This window comes from Betta splendens, chromosome 15 (assembly GCF_900634795.4).
Source record: "Betta splendens chromosome 15, fBetSpl5.4, whole genome shotgun sequence".
Taxonomy (NCBI): domain Eukaryota; kingdom Metazoa; phylum Chordata; class Actinopteri; order Anabantiformes; family Osphronemidae; genus Betta; species Betta splendens.
Genome location: NC_040895.2, coordinates 500,897 through 527,081, shown reverse-complemented (window position 1 = coordinate 527,081; position 26,185 = coordinate 500,897). Strand labels below are relative to the sequence as shown.

Here is a 26,185-nt window from a genome sequence, read left to right as displayed (position 1 = left end):
TGGATATTTACAGATGGGTCAAAGGATCAAAATTCGGGCAAAACGGGGGATGGAATGGTAGGGGAAACATCAGGAGAAGAAATCGGAGTCAGAACATCTGATCACATAAGTGTGTTTGCAGTGGAATTGGTTGCAATAAGGGTAGCACTGAGGTGGGTGTAACTTAGAGGGCTGAATAGGGTGTTCATCTGCAGTGACTCTCTGTCAGTATTGCAGTCGCTGGGGGGAGGGGAGACAAAGTAGCACCAGGAGGTGTTATTTGAAGTGGTGGATTTATTAAGTAGGAACAGTAGTAGGGAAACAGTGTTGATGTGGGTTCCGGGGCATGTGGGTATAAAAGGGAATGAGTGTGTGGACAGAGTGGCAAAAGGGCAACAGAGCAGGAGGTGTGGAACATTTTAAATTGTCAAAAGTTGAAGGGAAAAGCATAGTGTGGGTGAATTTTATGAAGGAGTGGCAGGACAGCTGGGATAAAGAGGATAAAGGACGGAAATTGTATAGAATAAAAAAGAAAGTGGGGACAGTGGGAGGTGGGCGGGGGAGAAGAGAACAGGTCATTTTAAGTAGATTAAGAATTGGGCACACGTAGATGGGAGGTGTGAGTTTTGTGGTGAGGTGGAGGGAGTGGAACATGTTATAATGGAGTGTGACAAGTATAGAAGGGAAAGGGAAGGAAGGGTGAGGAGTATGAGGGAAGCAGGAGTCAAAGATATATGTTTGAGGAGGGTGCTGGAAGTTGGAGGAGCAGGAAGTGGAATGATAGCATTGTTTAAATTTTGAAATGTTTCTGGGTTGGGGTTAAGAATATGAGAGGCGGAGATATCGATAGGTGGCGGTACTGCAACGATTAGGATGCAAGCCGCCGGTAAACTCAAAGAAGAAGAAGCAGCAGCAGAAGAAGAAGAAGAACAACAACAACAACAACAGACTGTACTGCTTTCTGGGTTCATGTAGCGACATGTCGGCTGTCGGTGGTGGTGGTGTGAATGTGTTTAGATGTGTCAGGCCGCTGTTTAACAGAGGGGCCCTGTCTCCGTCACTCCCGACACTCGCTGCTGGCTGTAATCGCGGAAGGACTGTACGTACCAGGAGCGGAGCAGGTTAGTGTAGCTCAGGTCTGCTGCTTCTCATCACCTGAACACGTTTCCTCGTTACCTTCTTTCAAATGATATGCTCCGTTTGGAAAGTCACTTTGCAAATGGAACAAAACAACGCGTGAATAAAGATGTCAGAGCAGTTCTACTAAGTCATCCTGGCTATTAACAGCATGAAGAAGGAAGCGGTAGGAGGCGTTGATAAAACTAGCGTCGCCAACCTTTCACTTAGCACATCACAATACAATTTATATCACAATAATACTGATGTGGAAAACAAGGCTGTGTTCACAGCTTAGTGCTCAGATTTAATTCAAGGTGGTTCGGTTCCTCTGTAAATGATGCTGTGCTTGGTTCCCTAACGCAGACGTAAAGGAGGCGACTAACCAAAGACAGAATGGGACACAATGAGAAACGTCTAACTTTTACAATCTGCCTTTTTTGTAGTTGTACAGCATCAACAGACAGAACATGTCCTGACTCCCGTGCACGTCCTCTGTGCATTTAGCCCATGGGGTTAGTAAAAGGCACATCAGATGGTAGAAGCACTAGTGTCTGATGGTTTTCCATGCAGCATCATAGTAGCAGGCTAACAGTGAGCTCCAGCTGCTGTGCAGGTTAACATCTTTGTGTCCTTCTGACCAGCCTGTAGCCTGCTGACCTAAGAGAGGCCACACTGGGAAGCATTATCTCATTATGTTGTCTTCCTTCCAAGGAAAGCTGGTGCGAAATGCAGAGGATAAGAAAACAGTGGTGAGTCTCTAGCAGTATATAAAGTATAATGCCTGGTCTGTTTTACAGTAATTAGCTATAACTATAGGCTAATATTTGATTGTATCACACACCATTTCCTGCTTCACTCACATTGGTTAGACCATGTTTTCAGATCTGTATTGAAGGGAACATTGCCAGTGGGAAGACGACATGTCTCGAGTATTTCAGCAAAACCAGCAATATAGAGGTAAAAGTGTTCATAGTTTAGGTTCCAATCAAGATGGATCACTACCAAAGTTACACTGTTGGTTGATGTGAAAGATGTGATCATCCAAAGGTTTAAGGACTAGGTTTGAGTACCATTTTATAAGTTTGGTCTGTGTCTGTCTTAAGGTTCAAACAAACAGTGACTCCTGATTTCAAGCTCTGCCCATGTCCTCTATCTTCACTTCAGGTTTTTACGGAACCTGTCTCTAAATGGAGGAATGTCTGTGGACACAACCCTCTGGTATTGTTGTCCTCTGTGATCACCCTGACCTGATAATATGGAAGGTTCCATGTTATGAACTGATGGTGGTTTTGTCTGTCCTTTACCTGCAGGCTCTGATGTACCAGGATCCTGAGCGCTGGGGCATCACACTGCAGACATATGTTCAGCTAACTATGCTGGATAGACACCTGTCATCTACCGTAAGAGGACAGCAATTCTAATTTATGCAATGCAGACTTGGGAAATGAACTAAGTGAAATGAACTATGTACTAAGATGTGTTTTTTGCAGTCGGCTTCTGTCCGGATGATGGAGAGGTCCATCTTCAGTGCCAAGTACATCTTTGTGGAGAATCTCTTTAGAAGGTCCAACCTCAGCATTTGTAGAATTTTTTTAAAGATGGTTCCATGATATCCTGTAAACATCTGACATCATGGAACAGTGAGCTTGACCTGTACACCGAATCACATCATATTTGACCTCAAGTTAAAATGTTAAAACAATCTTGATATTGTGTTCACAAAAAACAGACTCAATCTGAACAACAAAAAGCAGTACTTCAGACTACAGCTGTCGTTAAAAGAATCAAATGTGTTGAGTTCATGTTCATGTCATTACTTCAACTCGGTAAATTCTGATGTCACCCTTTTCTCCAGTGGGAAAATGCCAGCAGTGGACTATGCTGTTCTCAGTGAGTGGTTCAACTGGATCATAACCAATATTTCCATCCCTGTTGATCTAATTGGTGAGAAGACTGACTCAAACAAGAACACAGTGTTACTGACACTTACAATGACATGGAATATACTAGGAGACACTCAACCTAATAATATGGATAACCGGAAACCGTTTGTGTGGTTGCTGCAGTCTACCTGCAGACGTCTCCTCAGACCTGCCATGAGCGACTGAAGCAGAGATGCCGAGAGGAAGAGAAAGTCATTCCACTGGTGAGGACACTAAACCTGTCATGACTGAGCTTTTATATTTTACACACTGTATGTTCAAAAGGAGTCTAATCCTGTGTGTGCGTCCCAGGAGTATCTGGAGTCCATCCATCAGTTGTATGAGGACTGGCTCATTAAGAAAACCACTGTCCCTCTTCCTGCTCCCATCTTGGTGAGTGTCAGTCTCCACTTTGTGTGTACACTGCTTTTGAATGCCTTTCCACACTCTTTCTACACTACACCTCCTTGTCCCATGATTTTACCACCCTCAGTTTTACCAGCTGCTGTTTTTTATTTTTGCTGTGTGTGTGTGTGTGTGTGTGTGTGTGTGTGTGTGTGTGTGTGTGTGTGTGTGTGTGTGTGTGTGTGTGTGTGTGTGTGTGTGTGTGTGTGTGTGTGTGTGTGTGTGTGTGTGTGTGTGTGTGTGTAGGTGATCCCTGCTGACCATGACCTCCAGAAGATGCTACACCAGTATGAGAAAAACCGTGACAGGATCCTTGCAGCCGACCGTCTGTGATGCCCAGTTCCGGGTTAGGGTTTGTTTTATTGGATGTCCATAATCTGCACAGTGAAAAAGCTTCAGGCAGCAACTTAACAGGTACCCTAAATTTTTAAAGCAAAATGTAAAAAATGGTATGTTCAACATTGTGTGTCATTTACTCAACTTATTTTATTGACAGTTCTGTCTCATATAAACCTGTTTAACTGTGGATGTACTTTAATAAGATTTGTTTCTTGTAAGGGACCAGTGAATAATTCATGAATGAGAAAAACTGATTTTGGAACCTGTACAGTTAAAATGTTTGTCATTCATTTTCTTAAAAGAGATCTTATAAATGTCTGTAATGCTGACAGAATTATGTATCTTACTTCTTGATCTCATACACTATATTGAGCTGAGGGAAGTGATCTGGAACAGTTCGGATGTGAGTCCATGTTTTCTGTGTCTCTGTGTATCCTGGACTCTTTGATAGTCTTTAGACATTACTACATGGTCCTGGGTTACAGGGGTCGAAATGTGGGATTAGTAATAGATATAAAGTGTGTTTTCATGTCATATCAGTGAGTCTGAACTTTTGGAGCATTGAGGTTTTCATTTTGAGAGAAACGGTTTTATTATATCAGCACAGACAGATTGGATGGTAGCAGTACCTGGGTTGTCCACACAGCACTAGCAGAGCGGTTGGGACTCACAGTAGCTCCTCACAGTAAGTCAAGACAGTTCTGATGAAACTGGAAAAGTCCAAACCCCAGATCACCACCAAAATGTATCGCAAAACCAGCAAACATGATACTGTTTCTAGGACCAGAGCTATGTACACCCCAAATCTGATCTGATTCACCCAACGTCGTCTAATTTTAAGGTGGCTGCTCACACATTATTCATCCAGTTTACTCTGAAACTGAGATTTAAATAATATGTGAATGCCGCTGTCTAATCCTCTTAAAGAAAAAATTTATTACTTCTTGTAAGACTTGATAAAGACAAAACTGTGGGCCATCCGCTCCTCCCCTTGCCCCGGGTCTGCTCCAGAACCATCTCCCTGCTGTCCTGCAGAGAGGATGGTGCCATGGGAGAAGTGGACCCTGCCAGGCTGCTTTGGCTCTTTCAGGGGCGTGGGATCCATTTGTGAGGGTCTGGTGCATCTACTGGCATCGCAGCTTGGCAATGGAGTCGTTTCAGTCACAGGCTTCCTTAGGTTCTTTTCCTTTTTCCATGTCTTTTTATCGGTAGTTGGGTTCTTAACCTCCTCCCCAGCCTCATGGTTCTGGCCCATCCTGTGTGCCAGGTCTCTCAGGTCCTGCTCCTCGTCCACAGAACTTAGTAGGGAATGCTCGGGTTTGAGCAAATTATTGTCTGTAAAGGTTATGTTGACATTGAATTATTATTATTATTATTTTGTCACAAGGAAAAAAATTACTTTTGGTTTATATGACATGTTGACCTATCAGAGCTTGTGTTACCTGCGGCAGTCTGACACTGCTCCCAGCCCAAAGTCTGCGGTGTGACCTGAGACGGTACCTGGGGCCCGCTAGGCCCATTGATGCTGCTAGCCGTGCTTCCTGGGTCAGGGACCCCACCACTTCTTGTATCAGGAGCTTTGTTACTGTAGTTTTCACTGCACACAGCGGCGGTTTTGTTGTCAGCAGTGTGAGCATCCTTGGTGCTGTTCCAGCTGGTGTTTGCTGGGCGAGGTTTGTCCGACACCAGAGGACGGCCCCTGAAGGCCAGGTCCGGGTAGGTTCTCTGCATTTCCATGAGGGAAGGGTCTGTGTTGACCAGGCCACGGCGAGGTTTGGGCTGTGGGGGCCTTGCATCGGGACACGAGTACAGAGGAATCTGGAGGAAGGAACAAAAGGTTTGAGCCTAGTTAGACGTGTTGGGCAGGTTCCTGGCTCATGTGGCAGGTATTTGTACTCGTTTTACTACCAACGCAACAGTGGGCAGGCATCCGCCAGGATTCCTGTCTCCTCTCCCTCTTTCTAATGCCTGCTCATTTACATGTTTTACATGACTCCGCTCCCACACATCAGCATCTGCACAAGCAGTGAGGAAAGAACGTGTGTCTGGCTGTAGTTAGTATTTATTCATCAACGAATATTGACCATGATAATTTTTGTTCTAACTACACCACCTGGGTTATGGGTTATAAATTAATTGGTTTGTGTTGCTCCGTGTAATAGACCACTTCCTGTCCTATCACTGCTCAGTTTTTACACCTACTCTTTGTATGTCCTTTACATTTGCTTCCTCCTTATTCGTTGTCTCCTCTTCCTGAGGCTCGGCTGTTTTCCTGTCTGAGGGTTTACGTGTTTTTCTTTGCCCTGCTCTCCTCTGGAGAACCTCCATCCACTCCTGGAAAAAGGACAACAAACATCACAAACTCAGTACATATGATCTTTGACCATGTCTCTGACGCTAAAAAGAAATTATACTATTTGTTCAGTCGCGTCCAAAAGTGCTGGAATGAATTAAAATGAAAAATAATTCACTTTTGTTTGCTGTACTGAAAACAGACCCAGTGTAGAGAAAATAAAGGTTTGTTTTATCCCAAGTCTAAAACATGTATTATTATTATTATTATTATTATTATTAATAATAATAATAATAATAGGCAGTAAGGTGGAAATGCCTCTCTCACTCCCTCCTTAATACACAGAGATTTCCTGTCCAGAGGTCGATGCACATACAAGGCACAGGTACACATACTGCTTAGTTTTTATAAACTAACATTTAGGTTTATTAGAATCAGTGAATAGGTAGTAGCAGTAATAAGTAGCAGTCACTGTCCACTCTTACTTGTGGTCCCAGCTGATCCTTTTCCAGCAGCTCCAGGAAGTGGTAACACTCCACCCTGGCCAGCAGCAGCTCAAAGCCCACCTGCATGGCCTTGTCTGGGTTAGCGTCTTCACTGAGGGTGAACTCACTGCAAAATATTAGACATCGGTTATAAGGTAAAAGACCAGAGAAAAGTAGAGCCTGGTTCCGTAACAAGGATCCTACCTCGAAGTGTCACCATGCGGTAAGTATCCAATGGAAGCCAGGACAGATTTAATTGTAGAACTGTTGAGAACTGGCAGGAGACAGTAAACAAACGGGCCTGTAAAGGTCTGAAATACACACAAAAGCATTTCATATAAATTATTCTCTTACAGCTTCAAACATGTGACCAATCACATTAACATGATGCTGTCAGGCTTACACGTCACCCAGGTGGTAAATGCTTATAAGATGTACAAACACATTAACTACTGACAGTAAACAAAGGAAAATAACTGGACTGAAGAGAGTCAGCAGCCGTCTGTGACTTCCTAAATGACAGTCAATTAAAAAAATTAATACTGGCTCTGAGTGTGTGTTGGGTATGGCGACAGATGAATGGATGCTGCAGTCACTGAGTTACAAACCTCTGCAATGTACAATATCATCACATGCTCATCCTGTGGGACAGTTACAGTAGTTCACTCTGTGCCATGGAATGCTCTCAGAAAACAACCAAATCAATAGTTAAGACTCACTCCCACTTAAATTAGTTCCTAATTACTAGCTCATAAATCGTGTCAGGAACACTCCTGCCCCATTGGAATAACGTTTGGCTCTACAGAAGAGCCCGAATCTTTGACCCAGAGCATCCTTTACGTTCCACACATGACGTCACTACAGAGCCTGAAGTAGCGGTAGAAGAGACAAGCAGTACAGACAAAAACTCCACCTTGACAGTCCTGATCTCCTTTTTCCAGGGCTGAAGGAACAAATTGACGCAGAGAGTTTCCAGCAGCTCCGCTGCTTTTATAAAGGCCAACAGGTATCTTTTGCAGTCTGCGCCCAGAGCGTCAAGGCCGTCGCTCACAGCGTGGTAGAACCGGAACACGGTGAAAGCGTCAGTGGATTGTGGTTCCCTCACCACATACTGCGCCGTTCGGCCCAGAAGCCAGTCGTCGCGGCACGGCCCCACCTCTTTACATAGCTGACGGTAAAAGTTGACATAAGCGCCACAAAGCTCCTGGCGGGAGAGCTCCGCTGGGTCATCGGCCCCGGTACCGTCCTTCATGACTGCTTCACGCGCATACAACGAGGAAGAGCAGCTGTCAATCAATCAGACGAGGAAGTGAAAGTAACATCAGCGCTACCACAGCCCCTTCAGGTGAAGCTTTATTATAGACACACGAGAAACATTTGAATCCTTCCTCTTCAAGATTTCACGTTGACGCAGAAATGTCAAAACGTCAGCGTCTCGTCAGCTTTTTGAGGGATCAATTTTAATTGCTCAAGTCACATCACATTCTTGCTGTGCGAATAATTTTTATTTGATCATTTTTACATTCATAAAATTTGAAAACTGTATAATGTGAGGAACGTTGTTAAAGCCTAATAATAATGAACAAATACTAAATACTAAAATACTAAATTTCTTAATCAGAAAACAGTTTAAACAAGAACAGTTTAGGTATAATGTTTTATTTTGAAAATTCTAACCCAGATACATTAATTTTGTTTCCGGGTAATGTGTGGTTCTGTAGACACGTTGTTTGAGCTTTGGTTTACGGGACGTTTACCGTGGGGGGTAAGTATCAAGAAACAAAACACATGTTCCCTTGGTAAAACTGGTTTTAGTCTCATTTAGCTGTTTACACCGATTGGTTCTGTGTGATTCTGTTTGGGTTTACTTCCCGATCAACATGTCTTCTTGTCAGTGTTTTTCTATCGGACTTTTTGTCACCGTTTTACAGTGATCTTCGTCAGCTCGTTACAGGTTTAAGACATTGGTATTTTCCTTTGTTTTTAATTCACAATGTTTGGTACAGATTATTTGCAGCTCTTATGCAGCTTTTACCCATTTTCCATGTGTTTAACTGTTTCGGCCTCATTGTGCAGCACATTGACACGGTTCTTGGAAATAATGTTTTTATTAAGTAATGGTACAACAATAATTGTGATTCACGTCATATAGTATCAATACAAGAAATTGCTGTAATTTGATTCTTCTGTTGCGAATTTATCATGGGTGGATTATGATTTAGTGTTTTTTGAATAGCTAATAAATATAACCAAAAATGATTTTGTCGGGTTTTAGTAAAGAATCAAAAATTATCAGACTAGAGCATTTTATAATTTGTCCTGGTAAACATTAATTAAATGTTTAGTCTGCGTGAGCTCGCTGTAGTGTCTTACATGCCGTTTGTGAATGACTGCACATCCTTCCTGTTAGAAGGACGGACATGAAAAATCGAGGTGGAGGCTGTCTAGATGGTCGCCTTCGAAACCGAGTGGAGCAGGTACAAGACTGTTTTTAAAATATTTGCTTTATTTTATACCCTGACACTTTAGTTTCTCTTATTGTGTATTTACACATACGTTTTACTCTTCCCAAATACAACAGTATTAACAAATTGGTAATCAACACATAAAAAACTCTTCAGCCATTCACCAAGGAGGGCACTTTACTCTAAAATTCCTGTGGGTGCTGCCTTACCTGACTGAATAATGTATTTGCAGAAATATGGCAGAGAAAACAATATCATGATATCAGACATGTGGTTCTTTCTTTGAAATACATTATGTTTACATGCTTGTCATTGAACTGTCCTCTCTAAATTCTATTTTCAGTATTTGGAATCCAGCAACAGTGAATATGTGGACCTTTCAGCCATGGCCCTGGAACTTCAAAAACGATACCGGCAAGTTACACAGGACAGTGATCTCCTGTGGATTAAAAAGATACCATATCAAATATGTGCAGGTCAAGGACATATTATTATAGATGTGATTCTACTCCATGTCCTGTTATGTCTTCAGAACAAGGGTCTAGCATTTTCATTGTCCTGTGACATGTTCAGAAGTGATACCTGTGATTTAAAAAGATGAAGCCTGAACAGCAGCAACCTCTAAAGGACAATAGTGGTTTAAGTAGGATGTCTTTTCTGTGTTTGTGAGGAAATAAAGAGTTATTACATTTTGGGCTGACTGTGTTTGTGTCTATAGAATGGAGTATGGCAGAAGAAACAAGTCAGCTTTTAGGATTCAAGTAGAGAAAGGTAAGAAGCAACAGTAGTCTAAAGTTTGTTTCTTGCAACTTGCACTTGTTGGCAGGGGAAACCGATAATGGAGAAGAGATGCAGGAACCACAGGGAGACTTTATTACATTCTTATTTTTGTTCTAAAGTCTTTGTTTCAGGTAAAATAATCACAACCATAACCTCTCCAGCCTTGTGTGAGGACGAGTCCATCCACGTTTCGGTGGCCTGACTTTGGATTCTGTCCATTTATCAGTTCTGATTTGCTTTTTCTAGTATATGAAGCCATCATGAAGGAATCTGTGCTGAATGATTTGGAGAGCAAACACTTGGCTAAGAAGGCCAAGCACAGCCATGACACAGGGTGAGTCAATTTAGCTATTTGCCAGATTTGTATGGAAGTTTTTCAGACTCAAACTCCAATTCACAATACATTTGTCATTGAACATTGGCAATTCAATATGCAATTTTGTCATTCAATTTGAAAATGCATTTTACATTTTGCAATTCAATAAGAAATCTGAAAATGGATTCTGCATAAGGAATTTCATTATACGTATCATACGTGATGCTAGGACTCGGATCTATGACCCAATATTGCTGCAACATGTTTGTTCTTACACATTTTGTGTCTGATTGAAACGGCACAAGAAACCACCAAGTTGTTTCACCACTTTTTATATCTGCATGAGACCAGTTAAACCAGTGATATGCTTTCATTTTGCCAATGCGTGATTTATTAGAGCCAAAAGCTTTTGATCAGACGCTTAATTCTGCTTTATTTTAAATACATTGAGCTCTGCTTTGTTATATTTACAGATGTAATAAATATCCAGTCCATCTGATCTAAAACCAGTAGAACCAGCAGCATGCTAGTTTTATATTGCCACAAAGTGATTAAATCAAAATTCTTTCTCCCTTTATTTTAGGTTCATGGACCTCTGCTGGCTTATATTAACAGATTTAATGAGCGTGTAGTACATCTTATCACTTTCTACACCTGTTTGAGACTAGTTAAACCAGTAAGACGTGTTCACGTTGCCAAAAAGTGATTATTAGAGCCAAAAGCACTTTTTTGCAACGTGAAACGAGCATCATACTGGTTGTACTGGCCTCAGACAGCTCCAGATAGGGGTCAATTAAACTCAAATCTGTTATTATTAACAAGAAGAGCTCCATGAACTTAAATTAAGGAAGAAATAAGCTTCCGATCAAAACATATTGGCATGAATCACTTTTTGTAACAGCATCTTATTGGTTGTACTGATCTCGGACAGGTACAGACAGTGGTCAAGTAAGTTGGATGCTCATTAAATCTATTAATATCACCCACCAGAGGTCAATGGAGTTAAAATGGGGCAAACGCTGGTTTCGTCATTCTGAAGTTGCAGCAGTGGGCTCTGATTGATTAGGACAGTTTAACCCCAGCCAATCAAGTTTAAACGACTCTTTTAATTTTGAGACTCTTGGAGCGTGTTCACAGATCATGCAATGCATTCCGGCTGTCTGCTGTCGCATTTGAATAAAGACACCTCTAAACCGTGAGAAAATGAAATGCAGTTGATTAAGTTTTTATTTAAATGGTTAATTAATGAAGCTGGGTATTTAATCAACACTTTTTAGTAATGCATTTCCATTTGCAGAATGCATTTTCAAAATGCATTTTGAATTGCCAATTGCATATTGTATTTTAATTTGCAAAACACATTTTCAAATTAAATGACCAAATAGCATATTGAATTGTCAATTGCAAAATTCATTGCCATTTGAATAAAGACTACAAAAAACTGACAATACGGGTTGCAATTTATTAAGTTTTTTAAATCATTTTAATTTATGAAACTAAGTACTGAATTGCCACTTTTAATATTGAATTGCAAAATGTAAAATGCATTTTCAAATTGACCAACTTGCATATCGAATTGCCAAATGTATTGTGAATTGGATTTTGATTCTGAAAAACTTCCATAAATTTGAAGCACTGAGACCACATCTCATGTCTGTTCACACTGTACAAGTAATGCCACACAAACTTGTTTCCATAGGAATGGCAGTAGCTCAGAGCAGTCCTCAGACAGTAATGACCAGATCATGGAGAACCAGGTAAAAAAATGATGTAGGAGGTCACATGTAGGATAGGGGTGTGACGGATATATTTCTCTGTCATGTGAGTGCTTGTCTGTCCTCACTGCTGTCTTTTGTCATTCACAGCCCAGCAACCACATGAATAGCTCCCTCACATCACTGTACAGGAAGGGAAACCCTGACTCCAGTAACAACTCTCCCACAAGAGACCAGGACATAGACAGTCCAACTTTCAGCACAAAGAACCTCCCTCTCAGTTCGAGAACTATGGTTTCCAGAGGTGGTTGGTTCATTGATAGAGGCAGAAGACCTGGGAAAGGCACCACGCTTATCGATCTATGTGACGAGGGCCCAACTGCTACAGCTGCAGATGTAAGAGATGTTTGTGTAAATTAGTAGATATTCTTCCACTCTGTGGGCTGTTTGGACCAGCTCCTAGTAATTTGTAGATAGATATAAGTTCAGGTGACTGATGCACACATCAGTAAAAGAGACTGAGGCAAATGAGACTTTACAAGAGGCAGGAGGCCAATGTGTTAACATCTACATACTTGGTGTTTTGGAGTGAACCACTCACTGCCATTTGTTTCTATCCTCAACAGACAGATGTTTCAATGCTGGAGCCGAAGAAGTCGCATAAAATGTCCAAGAAATGGACAAAGAGCTCCACTGCTGAGGCTCGCAGCCTGAATAAGAAAGGTACTGCACCATCTAGTTTAACTGTAAAGTTGCAAGTTATCACGCCTTTTAGAATTAATTTTCTCTGTACACCACATTAAATTTAAAACACTTAAAATCCAAACAGCTTAGGAATTTCAGTCATTGTCATACACAAAGCACAAAAGAATGTAACTGCTAGAAAACATTTAACAGTGCCTTCCAGATTGTGGAATTGGGTTCTTAGGTCTGATTAAAGCAGGAATGACATGTAATTCAATGTATGTTTCATATTCATCACTCAATCACTCTCTCTTCTGACATTTGTGTAATGTTTGGTCGTTGGATTAATGAACTAGTGCATTAGGAATGTAAATGTGTCTGGGACCTATAGTTGTAAGCAGATTGAATTGTGTCTCAGCAAAGAACAAGTCCCCAGAGCTCCAGTATCCCGTCCTCAAGTTTGAAGACGTGGGAGGAAACGAAGAGACTTTAACGGTCAGTAGCAGTTTGTGCTTTGTTAATGTATGAGTTAAGCTTTCTGCTAAAACTAAAGGCACCGGTGTATGTCTGTGCTGTAGGAAGTATGTAAACTACTGATCCACATGCGGCACCCAGAGGTGTACCAGCAGCTGGGAATGGTTCCTCCAAGGGGCTTCCTCCTCCACGGACCTCCTGGCTGTGGAAAGACGCTGCTGGCCCAGGCCATCGCTGGGGTGAGTCAACAAACAGGGACAGCATTTCATGTTGGGTTTTCTGTACAGTTGTGTAATGTCTTACATGACTAATGTTGTGAAGTGGTGCTACGCGCTCCAAATGAAATAGAACTGAATTGAATTAAGGAACTTACTCTGATTTCTTTTGTTCATTTTCAATTATCTTTATGTCCTTCCCATGTGTGGGTAGGACTCTAAACCCATGTTGTCTGGTTGTATGCTGTTTTATAACCAAGTGCGCCAGTGTTGGTTACAGTAATATGCTTGTGTGTCAGGAGCTGCAGCTGCCCATGTTGAAGGTGTCTGCTCCAGAGCTGGTGTCTGGCGTGTCCGGGGAGTCTGAGCAGAAGCTCAGGGAGCTGTTTGACCTGGCACTAGTGAGTAGGCCATCCCCCTTATTCTGCTGAAGGGCACCAAAGAGTGTCAGTTCATTCATATACATTTAATAATAAATTAATAACAAAAACACAACTCGTAATAGATTGAGACGATTTTAGTTTTCCTGAAAAATGCGCTTTCCCACACATAACATCTTCAAATTCATGCTAAGAATTCGTGGGACATCGTGGGTCACATCTCAACTTGCCACTACCAGCTAATAAGCAATAAATCTATAAACCTCAGCTGTCAAATGTCAATGTCAAATGCTTTTAGCAAAGATGTGCAGTAGTTTCCATAACTGTTCTTGACTCTTGTTCTCCATGCAGAGCTCAGCTCCTTGCATTCTGTTTATAGACGAGATAGACGCCATAACCCCTAAGAGGGAAGTGGCCTCCAAGGACATGGAGAGGAGGATAGTAGCCCAGTTGCTCACCTGCATGGATGGTACCACATACTATGTTTACTTATTGTATGAATATGCTTACACTTGCTCAACCTGGATGGTACAACTGTGGATCTATCTTGTTAAATGGTCTCATAGCTTTTCTACCTGACCCGTTGTCAAAGTGCTTAAACACCGCATCACACTCACCCATTCGCTCAAACATATGCTCTGCAGCTCCAGCTGACACACTGGGGGCAACTTAAGTTTCAGTGCCTTGCCCAAGGACACACAGGCACACGACCCAGGGAGGCAGGAATTGATTAAAAGGACAGCTACTTTACCTCTGGAGCCATTGTTTGAATATGTGCTGTTGTAGGAGTGGTTTTATTTGACAGCTAACACACACAACCTGTTCCTTAGAGAAATCAGTTTGACAAATTTAATGAACCTCTTCACCAGAGAAATGTTATATAAAGACGTAGTGACAGCGTGGACTAGTCCAGCTGCTGAGCCTGTAAAGAATGAGGTAACTCTGGAGAGAAAGTCCCAAGAAGCCAGACGTTAGCTCTATGGTCATCTGCTGTAACATGAAGACATCAACACTGGATGAGCTTAAAATGAAATCAGCTGTCTTCTACTGTAGGTTAAATGATGGTGAATTTTTTCTTTCTCCTCTCAGACCTAAACAGTCTAACTGTGACAGCTCAGGTCCTGGTCATCGGGGCTACCAACAGGCCGGACTCCCTCGACCCGGCCCTGCGCAGAGCAGGACGCTTTGACAGAGAGATCTGCCTTGGGATCCCTGATAAAGCAGCTCGTCTTAGGTCAGCTGTCCATGGAAAAGGAATTTGGGAACGATACATTAATGTTTTATGTTGATGAATTGTTGAATATGTTCAGTTTTAGTCTGACGTGCTCTGACACACTTACAGAATGACTAATTACCAGAATTTGCTGTTTTCTTTTAGAATCTTGAAGACACTGTGTCGAAAGCTAAAGTTACCAAAGGATTTTGACTATCAGCAGCTGGCCCATCTTACACCAGGCTACGTGGGAGCCGACCTCATGGCTCTGTGCCGCCAAGCCGCCATGAGCGCCGTCAACAGAGTTCTACTGGAGTTACCAACAAGCCAAAACCAGAGTTCTGCCAAGGATATGCTAACAAGCAGAGCTCAGTCTGAGCCTGGTGACACTGAGAAAGAGCAACAGACCACACACATGAACTTAACACTTCAGCAAGAGTCTGGACAGGATCCTTTGCAGGTACAAAATATAGGTCACCCAACATCAAAGTCTTTAGGGGCTGAACCATCTCTGACTATTATCAATAAACTAAGGTTTAGGCCAAGTCTAAGAAAAGAAAAACTGGACTAAAAGTTTTAGTATTCTGTTGGGAATATAAGGAACTGTGAGGTTGATACATTATGATAGGATGGCGCTTGATCATGTAAAAAGAAGAATTTAAAATTCTGTCCATCAATTTACAGGAAACCAGTGCAGAGGATATGTGATCCAGACAAGGTTTTTATAATTTAGGACATTACAGTACTTCTGCCTAGAAGTAAGAAAAATTTGGACTAATAGAGAATAGATACTCCTTGTAGTTCTAGAAGTCAGACTTTAAATTAGATTACAGGGACCTTAAATTGACTGTGTGCTTTGTGATGATTGGCTTGGACTTCACTTCTGAACACTTGTCAGGTCACGTGGTAACATACAGGCTACTAACCATTTACTCAGGCAGTAAGATACCAAGTAAATGTTGCTTCTGCTGTGTCCAGCAGGGGGAGCTGTGGCACCTGCTTCGCCTGTTGAAAACAACAGAGACGCTGTCTGAGGAGGAGCTGGCCGACGTGTCCATCCTCATGTCAGACTTTCAGGGGTCTTTGGCCAGTGTCCAGCCCTCAGCCAAAAGGGAGGGCTTTGCTACCGTGCCTGATGTCACTTGGGAGGATGTGGGAGCCCTGCAGGACGTCAGAGAGGAGCTCACCATGGCCATACTGGTGAGGAACGCTGTGACTTATCCTGTGCTACAATCAGAGCCAGCTAATCATAAGCTAAGCTTCGGAGTTGTAGAAAACAGCATTACTCGCTTCACTTGAGGTTGTTCTGGAATTGATCCCGCTTTCCTTTAAGGTGGAGCTGGTGTCTTTACAGAACCAGGCATTCAGACTGAAAGGGCGGCACGGTGGTGCGGTGGGTAGCACTGTCGCCTCACAGCTAGAAGGTTCTGGGTTCGATTCCCGGAGGCGACCCTGGCGCCTTTCTGTGTGGAGTTTGCACGTTCTCCCCGTGCTTGCGTGGGTTCTCTCCGGGTTCTCCGGCTTCCTCCCACGTGCATTAGGTTGATTGGCCTCTCTCCATTGCCCGTAGGTGTGAGTGTGTGAGTGAATGCTTGTCTGTCTATGTGTTGCCCTGCGATGGACTGGCGACCTGGCGACTGTGTTTTGCCGACCTCAGTCTTCCCAATACTCTGTTTGATAAATGCTGTTATCCTGTCTGGTTCCAGTGAGTCTGGGCCATCACTGGTCACTTCGTAGCATCTATTCTCCACTCAATGTGACAGTAAATGGTCCTGCACTTGTACAGCGCTTTTCTACCTAGTCGTATTCAAAGGGCAGAGCTGCTATGCAGCTTATGCTGATACCGGAGTTTAGTGTCTTGCCCAAGGATACGATTTCTGGCTTTCCAATGATTGTGGATGACAGCTCTACCTCTTGAGCAACTGCTGCACAGTGTTAGACTGGACCCATCGGATCTGAGGTTTATTCTTGACCTGTTTCACTTGTTTGCATCCCTTTAGGCTCCTGTACGTTCTCCAGAGCAGTTCAGCTCTCTGGGGCTCAGTGCTCCATCTGGAGTGCTGCTGGCTGGACCTCCAGGATGTGGAAAGACATTGCTGGCCAAGGTAATCTGATTATTCTGCCCTTTTTGTTTGAGTAATCACATTGTGTTTCAGATTTTCTCTCAAGCATCTGTTGATAATGAAATCTCCTGAGAGTAAAGCTGTTTAGTGATACAAGTTGTTTATGAGGCTTCGTGCTAGAAGTATCACACAGATATCAGACTTAAACATTTTCAATTCAAATTCATTCATATAGGGCCAAATCACAACAAAGTTATCTCAAGGCACTTTACAAGGTAAGGTTTAAGACCTTACAGAACTAAACCCAACAAATCCCACATACAACAAGCCTTTAATTTGACAGCAACAGTGGAGAGGAAAAACTCCCTCTCTAACGAAGAAGAAACCTCCAGCAGAACCAGGCTGGATGTGGGCGGCCATCTGCCTCGACCGGTTGGGGTGAGGGGAGAGAAAAACTGAGCAACAACAGAGCACAGGCAGGATGATTGGACCTGACAAAGGATACAGGCGGGATGGTTGGATCCGCAGCTGCCCATCACAGACACATAGTTCTGAGTTCGATGATGTAGGTAGGTAGGAAGGTAGGTAGGTAGGTAGGGAGGGAGAGAGAGAGAGGGAGAGGGAGAGAGAGAGAGAGAGGGAGAGAGAGAGAGAGAGAGCGAGCGCACAACTACTTGAGAGAAAGAGACAAGGTTAGTTAAACATGGAACAAAACAAGGAACAATGATGGGAGGTTATTGGACAGAAGAGACAGAAGTAAACAGAGGAGCTCAGTGTATAAATTAAGTCCCCCAGCAGTCTATGTCTATTGCAGCTTAACTAAGAGATGGTTCTTGTGACTAACAATCATTGCCAGTGACCTGAACCATCTCTAACTATAAGCTTTATCAAAAAGGAAGGTTTTAAGCCTAATCTTAAAGGTGGAGAGTGTGTCAGCTTCTCGAACCTGAAGATGGAGCTGGTTCCAGAGGAGAGGAGCTTGGTAGCTAAAAACTCTGCCTCCCGTTCTACATTTAGAGCATAAATGTCCGGGTGCATAAGGAACTATTAGGTCTTTAAAATAAGAAGGAGCTTTATCATTAAGTGCTTTGTTTGTGAGTAGGAGAATTTTAAATTCTATCCTACATTTTACAGGCAGCCAGTGCAGAGAAGCTAATGTAGGAGAAATGTGATCTCTCTTTCTAAGTCCTGTCAGAACTCTGGCTGCAGCATTTTCAATAAGCTGTAGGCTTTATAAGGGTCTGTTAGGACATCCTATAAGTAAGGAGTTACAGTAGTCCAGCCTAGAGGTAACAAATGCATGAATCAGTTTCTCCACATCGCTCTGAGAGAGGATGCTTCTAATTTTATTTGTTGTTGTTATTATTATTATTATTATTATTATTATTATTTTATTTTATTTTTCCAAGGTGAAAGTAGGCAATTCTAGAAATTTGTTTAATGTATGATGTAAAAGAGAGATCCTGGTCAAAGATGACACCTCACTGTAGAATCTGAAGCTAATGTTTTGCCATCCAGGATGGCTATCTGACTCAGTAGTAATGAGAAGATCATTAGTGACTCTAACCAGAGCTGTTTCTGTGCTATGTTTTTGAATCCTTACTGAAAATCTTCGTACCAGTTATTCTCACTAAGGTGGTCAGATAATTGTTTAGCCACAATGTTTTTCGAGAATCTTAGACATATAGGGTACATTTGAAATGGGTCGTTGATGAATGTCTTCTCTAATAGTGATAATTTTATTAGTGAAATAGTACATAAAGTCATTGCTGCTGAGATTTAAGGGGATAGTAGACTCAATACAGCTATGACTCTTTGTCAGCCTGGCTACAGTGCTGAAAAGAAACCTGGGGTTGTTTTTGTTTTCCTCAATTAAGGAGGAATAATATGTAATATATAATATGAAGTGCTTTTTTATATATTATTAGACTGTCCCTCCATGCTATGCAGTTTACATTTATTTTGTTGGAACGCCACTGTCTTTCTAGTTGTCTGGTCCTGTGCTTTAGGCTGCCGATCTCTGAGTTATACCACGGAGCTAACCTCCTCTGATTCACTGTCTTCTTCAGAGGAGGAGCCACTGTCAACCTGTTCATAAGGATTAAGGTGACTGTTCTCCTCTGTGTAGCTACAAGACGATGGAATCATCTGCTTGGCAACCAGATGCTGAAACTAAGCAAACAAGTAGGGTGGAAAATAAATAAGTGGGTGTGTACCTGAGGCTGACACATTCATAACTAAACAACGGCTGTACTGTGGTTTACCTTTTAAATTAATATTAATACTAATAATAGAGTTAAGGTATTCGCACACACTCATACAAACATATACATATATCATATACATACACATTGCATTGTTATACACAATCCTATAATACTCAATAATAGCAATGACATACAGGGGTGTATCTGCATCAGTATAGTGAAGTGTTGTCTATAGAGGTATGGCTGAGGCCGACCAAGATGTTTATAGGTCAGTCCAACAGTTGTCCTTGAACGGAGACACAATAAGGGAAAGGAGATAGAGGCACAGCTGGTGAGCTAGATTGGACCTGGGAAGGGAGGGGGAAAGGGAGAAGGGTTAGAATAATACACAGCCAATTCTAGTCAAGGATTGTTAAAATGTACTAATACTAATAGTCCAATCGGTCAGAACTCAGGCTTCATCGCCTCTTGTGGGTCCAGGGGGTACCCATGACATCTCCTCAAGCCTGTCAGACAAGGCTGTCACTATATTCACCAAGTGTTCAGTCTGTCTGCAGATGTTATTCCTCAGTCTCTTGTCTTCCTCCGAACGGGCTGAGATCTTATTAGTCAGTCTTGCAATCCGGGCATCCGAACGAGCTGAGATGTTACTGATCAGTCCCTCAATCCGGGTCATCCTCTGATGCAAATCATTCGAACGAGCTGAGATGTTAATTGTCAGTCTTTCAATCCGGACCATCCTCTGGTGTAATTCCGTCAGCCGAGTAACCATGGCCCCCATCAGCATTTGCAGCTCCACGGCCGGTGGACACGCTAATGAGCCGGACGCAGATTTTCCAATCTTTCCAATCTTCCGATGAAGCAGGGCACCACCAAAGCCAATCATGAGTAGCCCTGTTATCAAAGTCTAAAATATAAATAGATCCTCTGCATCCTCGATGGACAGAGGCTCCAGACACACGGGGCACCAGGAATCCCACGCGTCCCGCACGTAGCCGGAGGCAAAAGTCCCCAAGGGGCAGAGTGGTTCTCCCGGAGATTCTTTCCTTTGTGAAAACATTTTGTCCAATGCGCTGAGTGACCAGTTGATTAGCTCCATGTTCAAAAATGTTATTCCAGAATAGCAGATCAGGGTGCTCAGAAAAAGACAAGACAAGGACACTGCAAGCAAAAGCAGAGTGGGAGAGAGAAAACACGTCTGAGAAAAGAGAGAAAACACGTCTGCACTCCTCAAATGTATGATGTAAAAGAGAGATCCTGGTCAAAGATGACACCAAGGTTCCTCACAGTAAAATCTGAAGCTAATGTTATGCCATCCAGGGTGGCTATCTGACTCAATAGTGTCTCTCTCAGATTTTTAGGCCCAACAATAAGAATTTCGGTTTTATCGGAGTTTAGTTGAAGGAAGTTTTGGGACATCCAGGATTTGATGTATTTTAAACAACCCTGAATTTTGACTAGTTGATTTGTTTCATTTGGTTCTAAGGACATATATAGCTGAGTATCATCTGCGTAACAATGAAAATTAAAAGAATGCTTTCTAATAATCTCACCTAGAGGAGACATGTATAGGCTAAACAGAATTGGACCAAGCACAGAACCCTGTGGTACTCCATAGCTAATCCTTGTGCATGTGGAGAATTTCTCATTAACATGAACAAACTGGAATTTGTTCAACAAATAGGATTTAAACCATTCCCGTGCTGTTCCTTTAATCCCGATTCTATGTTCTAGTGTCTGTAATAGAATGTTATGATCAATTGTATCAAATGCAGCACTAAGATCTAACAGGACAAGGACAGAAACTAGACCATTGTCCGAAGCTAATAGAAGATCATTAGTGACTCTAACCAGAGCTGTTTCTGTGCTATGATGTTTTCTAAATCCTGACTGAAAATCTTTGTACAGGTTATTCCCACTCAGGTGGTCAGATAATTGTTTAGCCACGATTTTTTCCAGAATCTTGGAAATAAAGGGTAAATTTGAAATGGGCCTATAGTTTAGCTAGTTGGCTATGTGTGGACAATTACTAAACGGTTAATCAATCTTTAAACAGTCATAATTTATCATTCAAAAGCAGAAATATTGCTATTAAAGCTAATTATTTGGCTTGCTTTTAGATGAAGTTTAGTATTTAGATGAAGTCTGTGCTTAACTACTACACAATCCAATAGTGTTAGAGCCATTGCCAGCTCTCCCACTAATAATGATTAGAGAAACAATACAGTGAATGCTGAAAGCTAGCTATGTTAGCAGAGAAAACACTAGATAACTGTGAAGATTAGGACGTTTAATGAAAAGAAAGGGTGCTTGAGTATTATAAGCTTGTTTTGCGACTCTTAACAGTCACTACCAAATATAGCTAATAGAAGATCATTAGTGACTTTAACCAGAGCTGTTTCTGTGCTATGATGTTTTCTAAATCCTGACTGAAAATCTTTGTACAGGTTATTCCCACTCAGGTGGTCAGATAATTGTTTATCCACGATTTTTTCTTGGAAATAAAGGGTAAATTTGAAATGGGCCTATAGTTTAGCTAGTTGGCTATGTGTGGACAATTACTCAACATATTAACCTCTCCTTTTACTTTTCCCTGAAAGGCAGTTGCTAATGAGTCAGGCCTCAACTTCATCTCAGTCAAAGGTCCAGAGCTGCTTAACATGGTGAGTGACTGAGTTGTCTGTGTACAGTGCTGATAGTTCACACTAAACATCTGATGACTCTTTGTGTCTGCAGTATGTGGGAGAGAGCGAGCGTGCTGTCAGACAGGTCTTCCAGAGAGGACGCAACTCGGCTCCTTGTGTGATTTTCTTTGACGAGATTGATGCCCTGTGTCCTCGTCGCTCAGGCCACGAGGTGAGAGGAGGTGGAGTTCATAAGTTAACCTCAGATGAACGGTGTTGATCATTTACAACCTTTACTGTCGCGTGCGTGCGTGCGTGCGTGCGTGCGTGCGTGCGTGCGTGCGTGCGTGCGTGCGTGCGTGCGTGTGTGTGTGTGTGTTCGTTCAGTCAGGAGCCAGTGCCCGAATTGTTAACCAGCTTCTAACTGAGATGGACGGCTTGGAGACAAGAAAGCAGGTTTTCATCATGGCTGCAACCAACAGACCAGGTGCATATCGGCATTCAACCAGTTCACAAGGGGAAGAACTGACACTTATACGGCCTAACAATGACTAGGAAGGTCATTGTTATGACATGTAGAACAGCCATGCAGCGGTCACTGCCTCACTGACCAGCGCGTCGATTGTCTTCCTGCCATTGTTTCCTTTATATTGTTTTACTGTTTAATACTTCAGAATATTATGTTTGCTATTCTTTCAAGTGAAATACTTTTAGTAGCAGTACTTCACTTGTCTCTTGGCAGATATCATTGACCCTGCTATACTGAGACCAGGTCGCCTTGATAAAACCTTGTACGTTGGTCTGCCACCTCCAGCCGATCGTCACGCTATCCTGCTCACTATCACTAAGGTACATGTTACACACGCTCCTTGTTGTTTTGGTTCTCTTTCCTCTCTGTCCCTTCATTGTAACCAGTCGAGGCAGATGTTCGCCCCTCCTGGGCCTGCAACAGGTCTCTGCCGCTATAGAAAGTTTTTCCGCTTAACTGTCTTTGAGTATAAAATGCCTTGGGATTGCTTTTGTTGTAAATGAATTGAATAGATTATTGTGGTGTATTAAAACATCTAATATCTAATCCAAGACTGGTGTGTTGTAGGATGGGACCAAACCACAGCTGGAACAGGATGTTAGCCTTCAGGAGGTTGCCTTCGACAAACGCTGCAATTGCTTTACGTACGTGCCATGTTACCTATCGCAGTATAGTGCTGGTCATATTATTAGAATATCATCAAAAAGTTGATTTATTTCAGTACATGTGGAAACCTCGCTGGGTTTTTTTCAGGATGAAGGTCGGATAGCAGACGGTGAGACTGTAAGGTGGGGGGGGGGGGTGTATCTGTGTCAGTATAATTAATATTTATATATGTGTGACAGAGGCAGACCAAGATGTTTACAGATCAGTCCAACAGTTGCCCTTTGAGGGAGACACAATACGGGAAAGACGACAGCTGGTGAGCTAGATTAGAGTAATACTGTATTACAGAGTAATACAGCCAATGTAATAACATTTTTAAAGATCCATGCCTAATTTGTCTAGTTCAATAATCCAATCGATCAGGACTCAGGGCTTCCTCACCTGTTGTGTGTCTGTGGAGTACCTGCGACATCTCCCCAGGCCTGTCAGACAAGAACGACATTTTTACCAAGTGTTCAGTCTGTATGCAGATGTTATCCGTCTGTCTCCTTTCCTCCACTGTTACTTTTCAGTCCTTCAATCCGGGCCTCTGTAACTCAAGTACTTTTTTTTTTTTCCATAAACCCACGGGGCACTTTTTTCCTCCACAGTCAGTGGACGTGCCAGTGAATCAGCCACAGATTTTCCAATCTTCCGATGAAGCAGGGCACCATCAAAGTCAATCATTAGTAGCCCCGTTATCAAGGTCCAAATTATGAATAGATCCTCTGCATCCTCATTGGACAGTGGATCCAGACACACAAGACACGACGTCTCCCAGGCATCCTGCAAGTAGCCAGAGGCAAAAGTCCCCGTGGGGCAGAGGGGTTCTCCCGGTGATTCTTTTCTTTCTGAGAAAACTTTGTCCAATGCGCTGAGTGACCTGTTGATTAGCTCCATATCAAAAATATTTAGTCCAGAATAGCAGATCAAGGTGCTCAGAAAAGACAAAGACACTGCAAGCAAAACGTAGCACTGGGAAGCAGAGAGAAAACACGTCTGCACTCCTCAAATGTGGAAGTAGAAATGGTCTCTCCGTCTAGATCTATAGGCTACACAATCACGGGGAAGACTGCTGACTTGACAGTTGTCCAAAAGACAAGCATTGACACCTTGCAATGTCACAGGTCATTGCAAAATATGCTGGCGTTCAAACAGATCTGTGTCCAAGCACATTAATAGAACGGCAAAGGGATTTCCTTGTTGTGGTAGGAAAAAGTGTAAAAGCAATAGGGATAACTGTAACTTGGAGAGGACTGTGAAACAAAACCCATTTAAAAATGTGGGGGAAGAAGACTGGACTGCAGCTGGAGTAAATGTTTCAAAAAACACTACGCACAGACGTATGCAAAACATAGGTTTCGGCTGTTGCATTTCTTTGGTCAAGCCACTCTAGAACAACACACAGCATCAGAAGCGTCTCGCCTTGGCTCAAGACAAAAAGGACTGGAATGCTGCTGAGTGCTCCAGTGTAAAGTTTCCAGAGTCAGTGATGGTTTGGGATGCTGTGTCATCTGCTGGTGTTGGTTTTCTGAGGTCCACGGTCAATGCAGCCGTTTACTAGGAAATTTTAGAGCACTTCATGTTTCCTGCTGCTGACCAAAGTTGTGCCTGGTTTGTTTGCTGCAGTGGAGCTGACCTGACTGCATTAGTGAGGGAAGCCTCTCTTAACGCTCTAAGGACCTACCTCAAGTCCCAGCATTCCCCAGCTGCTGCCTCTGGTAACGTTTAACAAATATGATGATTTGGACGATCCCTGTAGCCTCACTTCAATGGAGTATAACGATGTGTACCCTTTTATTCTTTTATAAACAGGTTACGCATCTTCCTCCAGCTCTGTGGTTCACATTAAAGTAAATAAAGAGAACTTTGAAGATGCCTTCAAGAAAATTCGTCCATCAGTTTCCAGAGAGGTAAGAAGGTTTAAAGGTAGGTGAGCGCTGCCGCCTGGGGGACGTGACATCTGCATTGCAGATGACTCTATTAGTTTCCATAAATGGTTTCCGTGTGAATGGGGCATTTGCAAGGAGTAGATAGGTGTAGAAGATACTGTACTATCATGTAGCAGGAGAACCAGTCAGACTGCTCCCACACTGAATCTGGGCCACTCCACACATTTCTATACCATACGCATTATTGGAAGGCTAAGCTTCATGTCCTTCATCAGATCTAAAGCTGTTCTGCTTCCATATGTGTCTTTTCTCTCTGCAGGACCAAAAGATGTACGAGCAGCTCAAAGCATCCCTCAGCAGATAACCCCACCTCAAACAGGTCAACACATCAAACCCAAGTTTGCCCTGCTTGATGACACCTTTTTATTGTTGGTTCTTTGTGTGTGGCTTGTTCTATATACTGATCATATGCTGTTTGGTCACCTCAACATAAATTCAGAAATTGCTTGACTGCTTCTGCTATCTGACATTTATTTATTGCTGCAGTTCATAATGTTGGAGCTCCACCCATCACAAGGCTGCTTGGTTTAAACACTTAACTTTTACACTGATTTGATTTGTAGCAGCAAGAAACTTCTCAGCTTCTCAAAGACAGTAAAGATGCTGATGGGCTGGGTCCTGCTCATTTGCTCCTGGTGGAGGGGTTGCGAGGGCGGTGGGATACCCCGGTGCTTTGCCTACCAACTACATCTCTCCACATTCATCCACTTTGGTCTGTGTGGAGCGTCCTACTGATGGAGGGACCGGGGCTACTGGAAAGTGGTTCCGTCCTTCCTAAGTGGGATACTCTGCAGTTTTAATTGCTCAGGGGGTACTGCAGTCACTGCCTGGGGCCACATGGGCGGCAGCCTAAAGACCTACCCTCCCCATAAATGAGAATAAGCAAATGGTGTGGGTGTGAGAATGTATGCAAGTGCATGGGTTCACAGATGACAACCAGTTATATTAATCTAGAAAACCACCTTAACAATAGCCTGTTTAAAATACAAGTCCTAGATACATTATGCAAGAGAAACTGAAGAGCTTATATTTATTCTAGATGACTTAGTTTAATTGTCTGGAATCATATTTCTACAGCTTTAGCTTCTTCACATTGGCTGATTTTAAATTTCCTTTAGAAACTCAAACCATTCTCCTTACATACACAGCATCTAATGATCAAGCTCCGTTTCAACATTTAGACATACTCGTAGTTTCCAACACAAAGTAGGCAGCTCCCCCTGCTGTCAAATGAAATGAGTCAGCGATGGCTATGTCTCACAGCTTCACATCCTGACTAGGACAGATGAATGAGGCTTTTGATTTATTAACTTTTTTAATTTATTGGTTATTCAGTAAGCAAAGGTAATTTACGTTTAATAAAAAGCCAGTGGAATCAGCT

At 42.5% G+C, this 26,185-nt stretch overlaps 3 protein-coding genes across 13 annotated transcripts; 2 read left to right on the top strand and 1 right to left on the bottom strand.

Moving 5' to 3' along the window:
• Nucleotides 1-864: 864 nt before the first annotated feature.
• Nucleotides 865-6,305, top strand: tk2 (thymidine kinase 2). Of its 6 annotated transcripts, none has more exons than XM_029175083.3 (10): nt 865-1,100; nt 1,810-1,847; nt 1,981-2,055; nt 2,263-2,316; nt 2,409-2,498; nt 2,589-2,662; nt 2,954-3,042; nt 3,165-3,244; nt 3,333-3,413; nt 3,672-6,305. In XM_029175083.3, the coding sequence occupies exons 1-10, from the start codon at nt 959-961 to the stop codon at nt 3,756-3,758; spliced, it is 810 nt and encodes a 269-aa protein (XP_029030916.1). In that variant the 5' UTR covers nt 865-958; the 3' UTR covers nt 3,759-6,305. The 6 variants fall into 6 exon arrangements, with proteins under 6 accessions (XP_029030916.1, XP_029030917.1, XP_029030918.1 ...); XM_029175084.3 differs by having other exon boundaries at nt 868-1,100; nt 1,815-1,847; XM_029175087.3 differs by having other exon boundaries at nt 963-1,100; nt 1,542-1,847.
• si:ch211-189a15.5 (spermatogenesis-associated protein 2) lies at nt 4,361-7,794 on the bottom strand. Its single transcript, XM_029175079.3, has 6 exons — nt 7,456-7,794; nt 6,747-6,853; nt 6,543-6,669; nt 5,967-6,098; nt 5,207-5,582; nt 4,361-5,099 (listed from the first exon to the last, which is right to left on the bottom strand). Exons 1-6 carry the CDS (start codon nt 7,792-7,794, stop codon nt 4,702-4,704), a joined length of 1,479 nt encoding a protein of 492 aa, XP_029030912.1. The 3' UTR covers nt 4,361-4,701.
• nvl (nuclear VCP like) lies at nt 7,750-25,254 on the top strand. Of its 6 annotated transcripts, none has more exons than XM_055502386.1 (24): nt 7,750-7,887; nt 8,953-9,019; nt 9,351-9,421; nt 9,726-9,778; nt 10,034-10,121; nt 11,803-11,860; nt 11,969-12,214; nt 12,445-12,541; nt 12,921-12,997; nt 13,081-13,215; nt 13,491-13,592; nt 13,923-14,040; nt 14,661-14,805; nt 14,950-15,244; nt 15,763-15,984; nt 16,785-16,889; nt 21,655-21,717; nt 21,791-21,910; nt 22,066-22,165; nt 22,421-22,527; nt 22,775-22,851; nt 24,482-24,573; nt 24,668-24,765; nt 25,064-25,254. In XM_055502386.1, the coding sequence occupies exons 2-24, from the start codon at nt 8,963-8,965 to the stop codon at nt 25,106-25,108; spliced, it is 2,571 nt and encodes an 856-aa protein (XP_055358361.1). In that variant the 5' UTR covers nt 7,750-7,887; nt 8,953-8,962; the 3' UTR covers nt 25,109-25,254. The 6 variants fall into 6 exon arrangements, 5 of the variants coding, with proteins under 5 accessions (XP_055358361.1, XP_029030910.1, XP_029030911.1 ...); XM_029175077.3 differs by having other exon boundaries at nt 7,751-7,887; nt 8,956-9,019; XM_029175078.3 differs by lacking the exon at nt 7,750-7,887 and adding an exon at nt 8,161-8,307 and having other exon boundaries at nt 15,766-15,984.
• Nucleotides 25,255-26,185: the final 931 nt, after the last annotated feature.

What these genes read in the sequence shown, in the direction of transcription:
- tk2 (XM_029175083.3), top strand. Translation starts at nt 959, where the DNA reads ATGTCGGCTGTCGGTGGTGGTGGTGTGAATGTGTTTAGATGTGTCAGG. An exon ending in CAGAGGATAAGAAAACAGTG is followed by an intron (nt 1,848 to 1,980) that starts GTGAGTCTCTAG and finishes CCATGTTTTCAG; the next exon opens with ATCTGTATTGAAGGGAACAT. An exon ending in GCAAAACCAGCAATATAGAG is followed by an intron (nt 2,056 to 2,262) that starts GTAAAAGTGTTC and finishes TCTTCACTTCAG; the next exon opens with GTTTTTACGGAACCTGTCTC.
- si:ch211-189a15.5 (XM_029175079.3), bottom strand. Translation starts at nt 7,794, where the DNA reads ATGAAGGACGGTACCGGGGCCGATGACCCAGCGGAGCTCTCCCGCCAG. An exon ending in AGGAGATCAGGACTGTCAAG is followed by an intron (nt 6,854 to 7,455) that starts GTGGAGTTTTTG and finishes TGTGTATTTCAG; the next exon opens with ACCTTTACAGGCCCGTTTGT. An exon ending in GCAGTGTCAGACTGCCGCAG is followed by an intron (nt 5,100 to 5,206) that starts GTAACACAAGCT and finishes TAACCTTTACAG; the next exon opens with ACAATAATTTGCTCAAACCC.
- nvl (XM_055502386.1), top strand. Translation starts at nt 8,963, where the DNA reads ATGAAAAATCGAGGTGGAGGCTGTCTAGATGGTCGCCTTCGAAACCGA. An exon ending in TAGGATTCAAGTAGAGAAAG is followed by an intron (nt 9,779 to 10,033) that starts GTAAGAAGCAAC and finishes TGCTTTTTCTAG; the next exon opens with TATATGAAGCCATCATGAAG. An exon ending in AAGCACAGCCATGACACAGG is followed by an intron (nt 10,122 to 11,802) that starts GTGAGTCAATTT and finishes TTGTTTCCATAG; the next exon opens with GAATGGCAGTAGCTCAGAGC.